Source organism: Peromyscus californicus, unplaced genomic scaffold (assembly GCF_007827085.1).
Source record: "Peromyscus californicus insignis strain IS unplaced genomic scaffold, ASM782708v3 Scaffold_19__1_contigs__length_69161282, whole genome shotgun sequence".
Taxonomy (NCBI): Eukaryota; Metazoa; Chordata; class Mammalia; order Rodentia; family Cricetidae; genus Peromyscus; species Peromyscus californicus.
In genome coordinates this window covers 67,064,900-67,078,087 of record NW_026294491.1, presented here as the reverse complement: position 1 = coordinate 67,078,087, position 13,188 = coordinate 67,064,900, and the positions used below count along the sequence as shown (strand labels likewise).

General features: G+C 38.9%; 1 protein-coding gene across 9 annotated transcripts in view; it reads left to right on the top strand.

Annotated features, from left to right (window-relative positions):
- Satb1 (SATB homeobox 1) overlaps window positions 1–13,188 on the top strand; it is a 95,940-nt gene that overhangs the window by 57,339 nt on the left and 25,413 nt on the right. For all 9 annotated transcript variants that reach the window (XM_052745622.1, XM_052745620.1, XM_052745621.1 and 6 more), the window contains exon 9: window positions 7,170–7,325. In XM_052745622.1, the coding sequence (XP_052601582.1) occupies window positions 7,170–7,325 (156 nt within the window). The remainder of the gene's footprint in view (window positions 1–7,169; window positions 7,326–13,188) is intronic.

Sequence of the window (13,188 nt, the reverse complement as noted above, 5' to 3'; positions counted from 1 at the left end):
CAGAACAGAAATAATAAGGCCTGGTTGCTGTCATTAGTTTGAGGACTGCCATTTGAATAGTAAATAAAAAATAAATAAGTAATTTCATTTATATTTATGCTTTCCAATACGGACTGCAGCTGGTACCAATTACATATCATCTCGTTTGTAATCTTTCATAATTAAGTTTAATACAATCCTTGAAGGCAGCTTTAAATGAGACTGATAAAGAATTCTGTCTGAATTCCCAGAAATGGGCACATTTTCATTTTCTTCAAAATGTTCCACTTTTCAGGAAGGAAAAACGAATCTACCTTCCAGTTAACTTTATTGTGCATTGCTGTTTTAAATCAAGTCTTAAACTTACACTACTTATAACTACTGTGAGAAGTCAAGAAGGGAACTCTCAGTGCAAACCGTTAGATGGCAGTTGCACAGCTTGGACTTAGAATCCACAAGCAAATGTATTTTCTCCCATGTTTAGTCTGTGGCAGGTACAACCCGCACAACTAGGATCAGCCTCCGAAGTTGTTTCAGAAGTTGAGTATGGAACGTAAATTCAGAGTATTTGTGGAATATAATGTCATAATCATATGTTGATGATTTCTTTTCATCAATAACCAACAAAAAGTCCATATATTTCTGAGTACAGAAGTATAGGAAAAGCCCATCCAATGGTAAGAAATGAAGTTGTTACAGAATTCTACACATGAGGACCAGACACACTCCAGCTGTTTGTTGAGGTTCTTGAACTGCTGACAGAATGCTCTAAAGAAATTATTTCTAAAATCCGTTTTTAGTGAAAATCAATCTGTCTTAATGTCTGTAGGAGCAGGCTGTGAAGATAATTCTGTTCTTTGAGAAGGGTCACAGTGTTCATACATAAGCTGCCCGGGTACTCATAGATACTGTGTTTGGTTGGTAATCTCATCTATAAAATAGTTCCTAAAATCCGGAGTTAGGAACTCTGTAAATATGTATATGACTTGTGTAGGCTATTATATGAAGAAGTTTAGGACTTTCAGTGTTCCCCACATCCTTACTTTATACAATAACCATCCAGATGGGGATTTTACACTTGGGGGCATTAGCCTGCCCTTACCCTGTCTTGTTCTGAGGTGTTTAAAATACTTCTCTAATAACAATATGACTTTTAGCACTGACTGTCTTCTCTTTTCAGTATGCCCAGTTATTTAATTTAGTGCTTAAACAGCTTTCATTTTGTAGAATTTGGGAAATTTTATTTTCTAAATATGGTTCTGATGATCACGCTAATCCTTATTCATTGACTGTTTTCTGAGCCAAAGTTGTATTAGTTTTTTTTTTTTTTTTTTTTTTTTTTTTTTTTGGTTTTTCGAGACAGGGTTTCTCTGTGTAGCTTTGCGCCTTTCCTGGAACTCACTTGGTAGTCCAGGCTGGCCTCGAACTCACAAAGATCCACCTGGCTCTGCCTCCCGAGTGCTGGGATTAAAGGCGTGCGCCACCACCGCCCGGCTTGTATTAGTTCTTAAGTGATATTTCTTTTCATATTCTTAAGATACTATTCAATAACTTTCCTGTGTGTGTATTTATAAAGACACCATATGTCATGCTATATGGGGTAGAAAACATATGTAATTTACTTTATCCTAAGTTCCAGATTTCCTGGTTGAGACACCCATCACTGTATTTGTTTGTTCTCAAAGGGCGTTAAGACTAACCAGGCTCAATCCCAGCACTCGGGAGGCAGAGGCAGGTGGATCTCTGTGAGTTCGAGGCCAGCCTGGACTACCAAGTGAGTTCCAGGAAAGGTGCAAAGCTACACAGAGAAACCCTGCCTCGAAAAACCAAAAAACAAAAAGACTAACCAGGCTCATAGTTGAGGTGTTCAACCAGTGGTGAACATAGGACGTGGGTAGGTACTGTAGCTCCTTAGTGAAATGCTTCCAGATTTCTCCTAGCGTGGTTTTTTATTGGCTGTCTCACCACATCCAGAGGTGAATGTCTGGTACATGTAGTCTGTGTGTCTTATTTGTTCTTCTGTGAATCCATTTGCATTACTTAATGTTATAACAGTGCTTGCTGCCAATTGGTTACATTCTACCCTTTAAGCAACACTTTAAATTAAAAAAAAAAAAGATCTGTTTATCTCACTGCAAAGTGAGTAGAATTGGGGAAAGCATGCTGTCAGGTTTAGAGAGTTAGAACTGTTTTGAATCAGCAGTTGAAGTTAAAATGGAACCCCCAAGAGAGGTTCATATGCTCACTACAGGTAACTAAACTGTCTCTGTGGTGTTTTCCACAGAGACAGCCTGCAAAACTGTCTTCAGTTTTGTGCATTACCAGAGAAAAGTCTGTGAAATCACTATGTGTTGCATTTCCTGTAAAATAAAGAGATTTGAAACCTGTTTTGAGACAAATCTTGATTTGGACTTGAACTCTGATTCTTCCTGAAAAACAAAACAACCATCCCACCAGAGGTGAAAAGCAGAGGTCCTTGGTGACTCATGGGACACCCCAGACACTTAAGCCTGGGAGACTGGAATCTCTTTCGCTCCTACAGTATGTAGCTCACATTTTGGGAAGATTTCATAGTGTTCCTGGGGCATCCTAGACCAAGGTGCTAAACTATTGAGGGACTTAGATTTGAAGCCATCTTTAACATGAGGCTTCCTTGGGTAGTCTCCAGAAAGATGTCCTACACATGTCTTTCTGGGAGACAGCCCAGCCACAGGAAGCAGCAGAGCCCATGGCTGGCCCAGCCATGGTGCTATGCCCCTAGTGCAGACCTATCTTGGGTAATCCAGTAGAAGCAACCATGATGGCCATTGTCCTCTATCTGGGACTGGGTCAAACCTAATTGTCAGCAGCATATTTTTGTAAGTTCCATGCTGTAATTAGAAAAGGAAAAATAGCTTATGGTTGATGATGGTTCCCAGTTTTCTAAGAACCTTCACATGCATTAATTCATTGAATCCTGATACCAATCTTTTGCTAGGAGAAAAATGAAAAAGCTGAGTGAAAGGTTTTAGTTAAAGTTTTCAAATCCTAATTAAATTTGTTGCATTTTCCTTTACCTCAAGACATCTCATCAAAATACACAATTTTTAGGAGAAGGATGAAAGTCAGAGAAAATGAGAATTTGTGTTGTTAGATTAGGAGGAATGTTCGAAAATATTGTCTGGATGAAGTAAATGTTTTACAAATGATCTATTTGGAATGACTTTTCACAATGATATTTCTGGTATTCTAAAGAACATTCACCTTCAAAACTTTCATCATAAGAAAATACATCTTGGTCTGTCTTAGAGACTTGTTTTCTGGTTACGCTGTGCAAAGTTGCTTAATGATTTTAATAGAGGGATTTTTATAAATAAAAATTAGTGATTATTTCCTGGGGATGATTTGTCCTACAGAAAAGATAGGCTTAAACTAATGCCCTCTACCACAGGCATTTTCCTGTGTTATTTGTGTATTTTTATATATGATGACTTCTGGAGTTAATTTTCCAATTTTAACTTTTATAAGAACTGTTTGACAAGTTGTGGTTTTTAAGTGAATTATACAGTTCTTTAAACTTCTTTTGCATCTCTTCCTGGGATTCTTTAGCTTCTTTCCAGGTAAGTGTGATGCTTCACAGAAATATATTAGAAAATGTACCAAGTCCATATAAGGAAATACATGTACCTTGAGGACCTTGGCTTCAGATCCAGGTATGGGCATGAACTCATCATGTGAGGAGAGTGTTATTTGTGGATTCCTGAGAAAACATTAATGCTTCTCGTTAATGGCCATCTTGTAAAGGTCTAGATTTGGAAAGTAATATTGTTCCTACATAAGAAAGACAGGTCTAAAAAGTTCAAGCCCTGACACTGAAGGCAGTATTATATAGGACTGTTGTCCATCACTCCTAATTATGCCCACAAAATTATTAAGAAGAGGGATAGGCATACCTTGGAAAATAAATTTAGATTAGATTTTTAATGTTAATTATAAAGCCATTAGCTTCTAAAACTTAGAGCTCAATGAGCTAGACTTAGCAAAGGGCTTCCAAAAAGCAGGCCCAGCATGTCTTGGTCTCTAAGAAGTTTTCTAAGCAGACCCCACAGAAGAACATATACCACGTAACTCCTGGTCTTTGAGATAGGAACAGATTTCAGCAAACTCAAGTTCAGAGCTCAGCCTGGAGCAGGAAGCAAGTTACTTCACCTCTGTATAACAACGTTTTCAGTTAAAGTAGAGTAGTAGTCATGGCGCCTACTGTGGGTCGATACATAGTTCAAAGGGTTAATATACATTCACACATAAACCAGACAATAAATACCAGTTTCTATTCTCATAATTACTAAAAGAACATAAAACTTTAATTTTGTGTATGTAAGAACCATATGCTTGTAGGAGCTTTTCCTGCACCAGGTACAGCACATTCAGCCAACCAGACCAAAGGGTGTTAGTCTCATAAGCCCTAAAGTATGATGCATTTAGCAATCAGAGAAGAAGCAAACCAGGATTTTCATGTAAAATGTGTGCTCCGCCGCACAATTTTGTGAAACAAAAAGCAGACCCCAGTGCTGCAGCCTGTCCCTACACGGGAGGGTAAATAGAGGCTCCCATTCTTAACTACTTCCCTGGCGCCACCGTAATAATGGAGTAGTGTGCCCTACCTTGATAAAAGCTATTCCGATTGCAACTGCATTTATTTCACCTCCTGTGCTATTTGTGGAGAAGAGTGAAGAGTAGTTTGTTTTGCCCGGGATGAACTACTTTATGAATTTTAATGGATGATATAATATTAAAAGCTAAACCAGGATTAAAGAAGATTTTTTTTTTGTACTAAGCAAAAATAGTACTTAGTAGAGTGGAATAGAAAAGATTTTTGTTTCCATTTTTTACCTGGGGAAAAAATCAGCTTTCATATTTTGAAAAGCTGGCCAAGTCAGTTCCCCTTAAGCAATAGCTTGTGTTTAGGAAAAAATGTGGTTCTAGAATTCTAATGGCTTATCTGTGATAAGATGCATATCTGGGCCAGCAAGAAGAGCTTTGCTAAATACTTTTTCACTGAGTAATGCGGCCAGGTACTAACTGTATTTTTAAAGTTTTCTCCACATTCTTTTCCTTGGGTGCTTCTCCCCACCGCTCAAACCCCCCTCCCCCAAAGGAAACGAGTATTTAGTTGGTTTTGTGATTTAGGATTCTTGCTTCTTGGTTCACATTGTGATTGCTTTATAGAAAACTTAAAGAAAATTTTAGAAACAGTATCCCAGAAATTTAAACTCTCCAATTTAATTTTTACGAAAGATTGAAAATTGTAAGACCAGGTGAAATCCCAAGTTTTCTAAAACCAGAGTTGTTCCTGTTGCTACACAGATGCTACCAGGAAACTGTTTCTTCTAGTGTGATGGACTTCGGGCCCCATTTCCATAACATTCAATTTTCAAAGCAATTGAAATGGCTTTTCTCTTTCATTTAAGCAGTGAGAAAAATAGGTATTAGAAGGGACCCCATGGGGTGATCAAATCTATCCCTCTGCCTCAGAGCAAGACCACCCCAGAGCAAAGTTTCAAATCTCACCAAAGCAACTTTGTAGGCAATTTATGGTAATGTGTTAACTCTTCTGGCTCCTAAAGTGCTGTTTAGCAGATTATGGCTTCAAAGCCCTGTGCGTTCCTAGTGGCCTCCAGTCTTAATGTACCCCTTGCTGGTCTAGACCCAGAGCTGGAAAAGGAGCCCAGAGATCCTTGCCACTCCCACTGAGAACAGGTGACAGTGTTATCCACCCTGCTGTGCTTACCCTTCCTGAGGTGCAGTCAGCCGATGCTTTCCTTCTGCTGCTGGGGTCTGGTGGAGGGGCTCTCGCTGTGTACCTTTCTCCCAGAAATAAGTCAGGGAAAAATGACTTTGCTTCCAGGCTAGAAGTTCGAAGGACTCAGAAGGTACATTTCATGGGACCTCTGTGTACTTTCAAGAACATAATCTTCTTCAGGGGCAACCTCCGCTCACTTTCATGCAAAGTGGTTTTGGGAACAGTGAAATTAACATGGGACCTACAGGTTGACATTTACTATCTGTGCATTTATCCTTACATGCTTTATTTTTCTGTTTGGTCTGCATAGAGGGCCCTAAGAGAACTCCTTGTTTCCCTTTGCTGAGAAGCATGATCCTGCCTCCAGACTGAGATTTCAATTACATTTTCACCAATTTCCTAGGAAAGATTCAGCTTATTTTTCAGAAGATTATTTTCAAGACCATTTCATATAACTGTATATAATAAAAATTAAAATTGGAATTAAAAAATAATAGTATCAAATTTTAAGGTTGAGACTTGGTTTTCAAACCCCCAGTCTTTGTTGGTTGAGGACATTTTTCTAGCCATCCCTGCTTATCCCCATTATCAAAGGCTTGGTACAAATATTTGAGTGATTATACATTTTGAATATGTTTGTAGAGTCACTAAGGATATATTTTGTGTAACTTACAGAAATGTTCAATTACATTTTAAGAAACATTTTCTTCTTGTCTAGTTCTATAAGTCAAAAGGAAGTCATTCCATAGCAGAATGCCAGGAAAAGATGAAATAATCAGACAGAACAGCTTGGACATCACGTGTGAAAGGCAACCAACCTTTACAATAATTGAGCAAGGCTTTCTACCTGTTCATGGATGGATAGAAGATTTAAATATGCAGTTCTGTAAATGGCTTTATTATGGAAGAATTAGAAATGAAACATAAGAAGGAAAGGCATTTTAAAAAAGTCTGAAATTAAAGAGGCCATAGTATATAACAGCTATCAGTGAGGTAACTGTCTATTAGGCACTGGGCACCCAGCGAAGACACAGCACTGTGCATTATGATTTTAATTGTGAATTTCCTTTGTTAGGGCTGAAATGGGAGGTAATTGGGAGACAATTAGTTTACTGTTTTCAGGTCCTTGAAGCTCCTCTCTTTTCCAGAAAACTTACTTTATGGCATTATTTTTCCTGGTTGTCATCTGGCAGTTGCTGTCATATTACAGATGCAATCACCTGTGACAGTGTGACTTCCTTAACTTAAGCAATCTGATCTCAGGGCAATAATGAATGTTGAATGACCGCACTGTTGATCACCTTGATCATAAAAGGAGTAACGGTGCCCAGCTTGGATGCCCAGCCTGAGAAGCTTTGAATCAATTTGGCTAATGAAAAATGACAGCCATGTTCAAAATGTTTTGTAGGTGAAAACAGCTACTCTTGCCACTGAGAGGAATGGGAAACCAGAGAACAATACTATGAACATTAATGCCTCCATTTATGACGAGATTCAGCAGGAAATGAAGCGTGCTAAAGTGTCCCAAGCACTGTTTGCAAAGGTTGCCGCCACAAAAAGCCAGGTCAGTACCACTATCGGGTATTAGAATGTTTATCTGTGATGTCTGTGACAGTCAACGAAAGACATGTCTGTGTTCAGTGAGTTGGCATTGCTGAGAGGCTGTGGCCTCCAGTACTATGTAGAGAACTCTGTTGCGCAGTAGTGTTGGGATGTAGGTTGTAGACACTGGGTTTCCTGGACCCCCAGCTGCTACTCCTAGACTGAGAATTTCTCGGGGAGTCTCTGAGGCAGTTAATAGTTGCTTTATGAAGTGGACTATCATGTGTACAGTTAATAGGCTGGTGTTTCATAATAGAACATGTAAATTACTGTTGTTTCGTCATTCCTCAGATGACCTTCAATTTTATTTTAAAAATATCATGCAACTTCTTCTGCAACTAGTCTACCGGCTATTAGGTAGTTATTAAAGCACATACACCATTGCACACTAGTGATTTTAATTTTTCTGTAGTTGCACACAAGATAAATTGAACTATACCACACTCAGAAAACTTGTCCAACTCTGATAACTGCATAGCGTTAAACAGGAAGTCACAATGGCTGATCATAGAACCTATTACCAGACCTCTTATTTAAATAAGACTTTCATATGTTGATAATTGTTTACTAGAATCATCTGGTAGAACAAACTCACAATTGTCTATTAGCCCTTCACCAGAGCCAGGAATACTTTTTAAAAGCTTAGAATACAAAACTCTTTCACAAAAGGACTTAGTAACACTCTGGTGGGACTTAGAGGCACACAAGGGCTTGGGTGAGATTTGAATAACTTGAAATGTTACACAATTCTATTTTCATAATCGTTGGATGCTCTTTTTATAACATCCTAATTGTTGTCGATTTGTGATAAAATATACAATTCCAGGAGTACTTACAGCATGAAAATGTATAGCATAGTACTTTTTGGCTTTTCCTAAAATTTTACTCTGTCTGTATTAATAATGGTACTTAATTGGGGTTTTACTTTAGGAACATGTTGCTCCTGTTTAAGTTGTAGGCCGGATGAATACTTAAGGGATATCTTGGAAATGTTATATAAAAATGATTAAACTCAAGCTGTGGACTGTAAAAAATTATAGCTTTATAGGCCGCATGCCTGCCTTACCCTTCAATCACTGTCAAAGTGATAATTTCTACAATAATATGTTTCTTTTATTGTGAGATTCTAAACATCAAGTACTGTTTAAACATTAAACTGAATTGTTTATGTTAGTGCTGTACTCAGCATGTCATACATCAGGCCACCGTAATCTCTCATGGAATGTAAAATTCTGTCATGAATCATGGCTTACATATCGGAAATTACTGTAATTTTGATTGGAAATTACAGGGCTCTTGAAATGTTTCTAATTATGATAGAATGTTAGAACCGCTTCAAACCTGTGTGCTTCTTCAGATGTCTTCATTTACATGCCAAGACTACGCGTTAAGGAGAAATGTCCTGTCTCACTCTACCCACCCACCCGGCACATTCTTGTTTTGACTACTTAGTCTAATTATGATGAGGATCTCTTATTTAAATATATATTATTTTGCCTTTCTTTCTGATCCTACACCCCCTACCCCACCCTGGCCTGTCCAATTACATAATAGACTGCCTTCCTACAAAGGCCAGGCTCTTTCTCCAAATCTCCAAAATGGAGGAGCTGTGTACACATTATTATAATCAGGTCAGCCATGAAACAAAACAAACAAAAATTAATATTGAAGCTTTTCAATGCTTATCATTTAGCTGCCTGGCACCTGTCCTTTAACTCCATCTACTACTCCTGCCCCTTCCCATTTCCTTTCTGATGAGTGCCTAGCTACCCAGGGCTCGACTCTTTCTTAAGTGGTAGCAGAGACTCCCCACTTTTGGTCTGAGTTACTGATTTAGGAACCACATTGGCTAACTGAGGTCTGTTTGATGTTCTTTGGCGTTTCTAAGCATCCTTGTCATTTTTACCCAGTCCTGTGTTGAACCTCAAGTCTACATTTCCGTAATTTTGGTGAATAGCTTCTAAGTGTCTCCCATATCCGTGTCCTAAGATTACCCTAGACGTATACTCTTCTTATTAGTGGATGAAGAAACTCCAAGGAGCCAGGTAGAGGCTGTAGGCCAAGTGGTCATCTGGCTTTCATCCCCTTGAATAGCTATTCCCAATCACTAATGTATTCTACTTCCTTCAGCATTTTTGTAGATTTTTCTTAGTTATTCAGTTGAGGTGTTCTACTGCCCTCTTTGTGAAAACACATACAGAGATATAGGGATTACCCAGGAGTGAGAGTCCAGAGACTGTGTGTATCATGACAGGAAATCTGACCCACACAGGTGGCTGCTGAATTTAGGTTTTGTTCTTCTACTCTCATGTTTCATGAAGGAAACACAAAAGCTAACGGAAAGTCTTCAAAACTGACCTTTACATGGTAAAAATTTATAACTTCTAAGATAATCGTTTACATCTCAGACAAGTGATCTAGGGCTCATCAGAAGGAAATCACATTCCTCCAAGTGGGGTGTGTATAAAAATAATATATGCATATAAGCCTTTAAGTTACAGAGTGCTAGACACAAATGGACAGCATTTATGATGTGCTCAGTAAGAGATTCAGTCCTCTCCATGCAGAAAAAATGATTTATTTTATCTTGTATTTATGTGTTTGGAATACCTTCCATTTTAAAAGGAAAGCATGCTCTAGTGACTAATGCATGAAGTATTTTGTCTACAAGGAGCCTACTCATATTGAATCTGCCTTTTAGCCAGTACTACATCATCTCATCTCTTTGAATAATAGAAATGAGATTGTTTTAACTCTAAAAGAAATGTCTAAATGAAATATGCAGGTGAAGACTGGAGGTAGGCTACTCTTGTGCTTGATTAGAAAAGCCAGCTCCCACAAACTGGTGTTCCTTGAATATAATTCGAATAGCTACAAGAATACAGCTTCTATTTGGAACATTCAAATAAGCAGCAGTTTTTCCAGGTGAGTCAAATTGGAATTTTATCAAACATTTAGTCTGATAACATTCAAATTATTATGGGAGCAGGATTTGCTAATTTTACTGTTTAAAAAAAAATAGTTGATTTGGGTAATAACCATTACCATGTCAAGGCTCGGTTACTGTTCATTGGCTTCAGTGTTTTCATATGGGAGATGGAAGTGGAGTTTTTTTCTTAATAGTGGCAGATGTTAGAATCTAATTTTATTCCACAGAAACCCCCTGGAGAGCTCTGAGACTTCAGGTGTGTGTCCAGCAAGGGGACATTAACAGCACCATAGGCCTTGCCTTGTACATGAAATTTTTACATTGATTTTGTGTTTGTAGAGTGGAGCCTGCAGACCCAGCTGCATGGGCAGATTCAGGGGCTTCTGTAGTGTCTCTATCCTCATCAGGAAATGATTCCTCTTGCTTGCTTCACAGGTCAGGGTATTTCTAGGTACAGCAGGGAGCCAGTGCCGTTACATTTGACCAGACATGCTTGCAGTGTGATCTTTTTCAATCTCCGCAGGGAGAGAACGTTGGCTACCGTGGGTTGGGCTGAATTAATAAGTAGAGTTTATTTTCATTTTTTATTTTTTAAACACACACAAAAGAGGATTTTTACTTAAAAATAGCATGACTTGTAGAATAGAGCAGACAATTAAAAGACATTTTTGTTGCTTCTGTCAATTTCAGAAACTCTTGTCTGTGAAATGCAGGGCTGTAGTATGCATGAGAGGGACTCAGGTCTTCAGTGTTCCTTGGGTTTAAAAGAAATCAAGCATCACTCTGACTTGTAGGTTTGGTTAGTTGAGATGTCTTAAGTATAATCAAACTGTCACACATCAGTGGGGCTAGAACTAGGGCTAAAACATGTAGTGTATAAAAGAATTTATAGTAACAACAGCTAGAAGTAAAACCAGGGAATCTGTGATGCTGTATCCTGCCATGTCAGGGAAGGCACCGCCAGTTTTATTCAAGAAGATGTGCTGGGTAGAAAGAAGCTGGGTGCTAATTCATTCTTTTAGAATGTTCACGTCACAGACTTGGCTGTGGCACGATTTCACCTGTGCAGACTCTTATTTAAGGCAGTCAGGAGGCCCCACAGACGTGTGAGTCACAGTCTCTCTTACTCTGATGCTACATCTCTCGGCAGTCTGTGAGATTCCTGTGCTGTGTCCTCAGAGCCCATCTCCTAGATGCGCAGAGGCTCCTTGGTGGGGGCTATTCCTTTGCAAGCTGTACCTCGTCCTTTCCAGCTGGGTAGAGCCAGACTGGTCATTGGCAGCTCAGGGATCTGCTTGCCTGAAGGAGGAAGGGCAAGAGGTCATGGATGAGAACAAAGGAGAAGGAAGCGCGCGCATGCACAAGCCCTCCCTGTAGCTCCCCTCTCACCCCTGCAAGCTTGACTTGAGCACATGCGACAAAGCCCTGCACTGGATCCTTGAATGGGAAGGAGGGTTCACTGGTCTCCTCTTTAGGGTGTTGTTGGTAACAGTTGGTGAAAATGTCATGGGTGTTAGTACTGGGAATCCATATTGTTATTCTTTTCCAGAACATTGATCTCTCTGTCCATCTCTAGTTGAATACTAAACCAGCCTATTGGAACCGCTGGCTTTAAATACCAACTCCTCTTGTCATATGGCGGGCAGCCCATCATTGCTTGCCAGATGATGGTTTTCAGGACTAGTTAAATTTGTGGATCTAAGTAGGATTAGATTTCTATGCTCTGAAACAAGCACATGTTTTGGTAAGTCTAAGGTTTGATCTCCCAGGTCCAGCCTTAATTAAGTGTGCACTTGCCCATTTTTTTGGCTAAAAAGTGCTGTAAAAGAAATTTTACCCCATAAGTACTAAGTCAAACCAAAGACCTTTGGCTCTCTTGTTACTATTTTCAAATGATTTAAAAAAAATCTCACTTTTTAACCTCTAAAGTTGATTAACTGAAAGTCATAAATATATTATTTTTTTTGCAACCAGCTTATTAGGTTTAATGGTTACAAATACAGTTGGAATTCATTGAGCACACTTTCTCCATTTTTAGGAACTTTAGGTATAATTTAGAGAAAAAGAATTTTGTGAATATTGGTATTTTTGTGAATATTAGGTATAATTTAGAGAAAAAGAAATTTGTGATTATTGTGTAAAGAGGGTCTTCGTGAGGAAGTGAGGAAGGCCACTGTGTGTGGCCATACAGCAGTAGTTTATCCATTACTAAGCTTGAGTATTTTTAGAATCTTCTCTAACCACAGGCTACCTTTTATCCTAAAATGGTAGCATAAGCCACAGAGTGTGGTCGGAGGACCTCAGGGAGGCCCCTGACTCAGAAGCTCTTTGGTACTCAGGCACTGGTCAGGTTAGCTCTTCAGGACAGACATCAACGGAGACGGAATGAGCACACTGAAGGGAGTTAGCTCAGGGGGGTCTCATCTGAAAACTCGATGTCATCCAGTTAAACTCCACATAGAACACAATAGAGGTGTGAGCTTTTCAGCAAACAACCTGATTGGAAGGTGAGCTTTTTCTCAGGAGTCTCAGTTGTCTTTTATGTTTTGGATAATGAAGGTAGGTTTTATTTTAGCTTTAGCTTTCCCCCTCACTGGAAGACTGAAGATAAAGACCTCATGAAATGGATGAGCAATGAATGTGAGTTTATGCAGAATGACAATAGGAAAATAACTCTGAAAGAAACTGTACTCCTTTTTTTCTCGTCAAGCAAAGGTGATACCGGAGGGCAGAGGGCCTGGGCAGAGACTGTTGAGTCCCACCCACTTGCCTGCTATTAGCATCTTGAAAGTAACCTTAGTGGCTTAGCAGTTTTTAAATAATTTGTTCTAAGTATTTTTTTTTTTTGCATTCAATTCTTTTGCTTGGTAAAATGACACAAAATTATAGATTACCT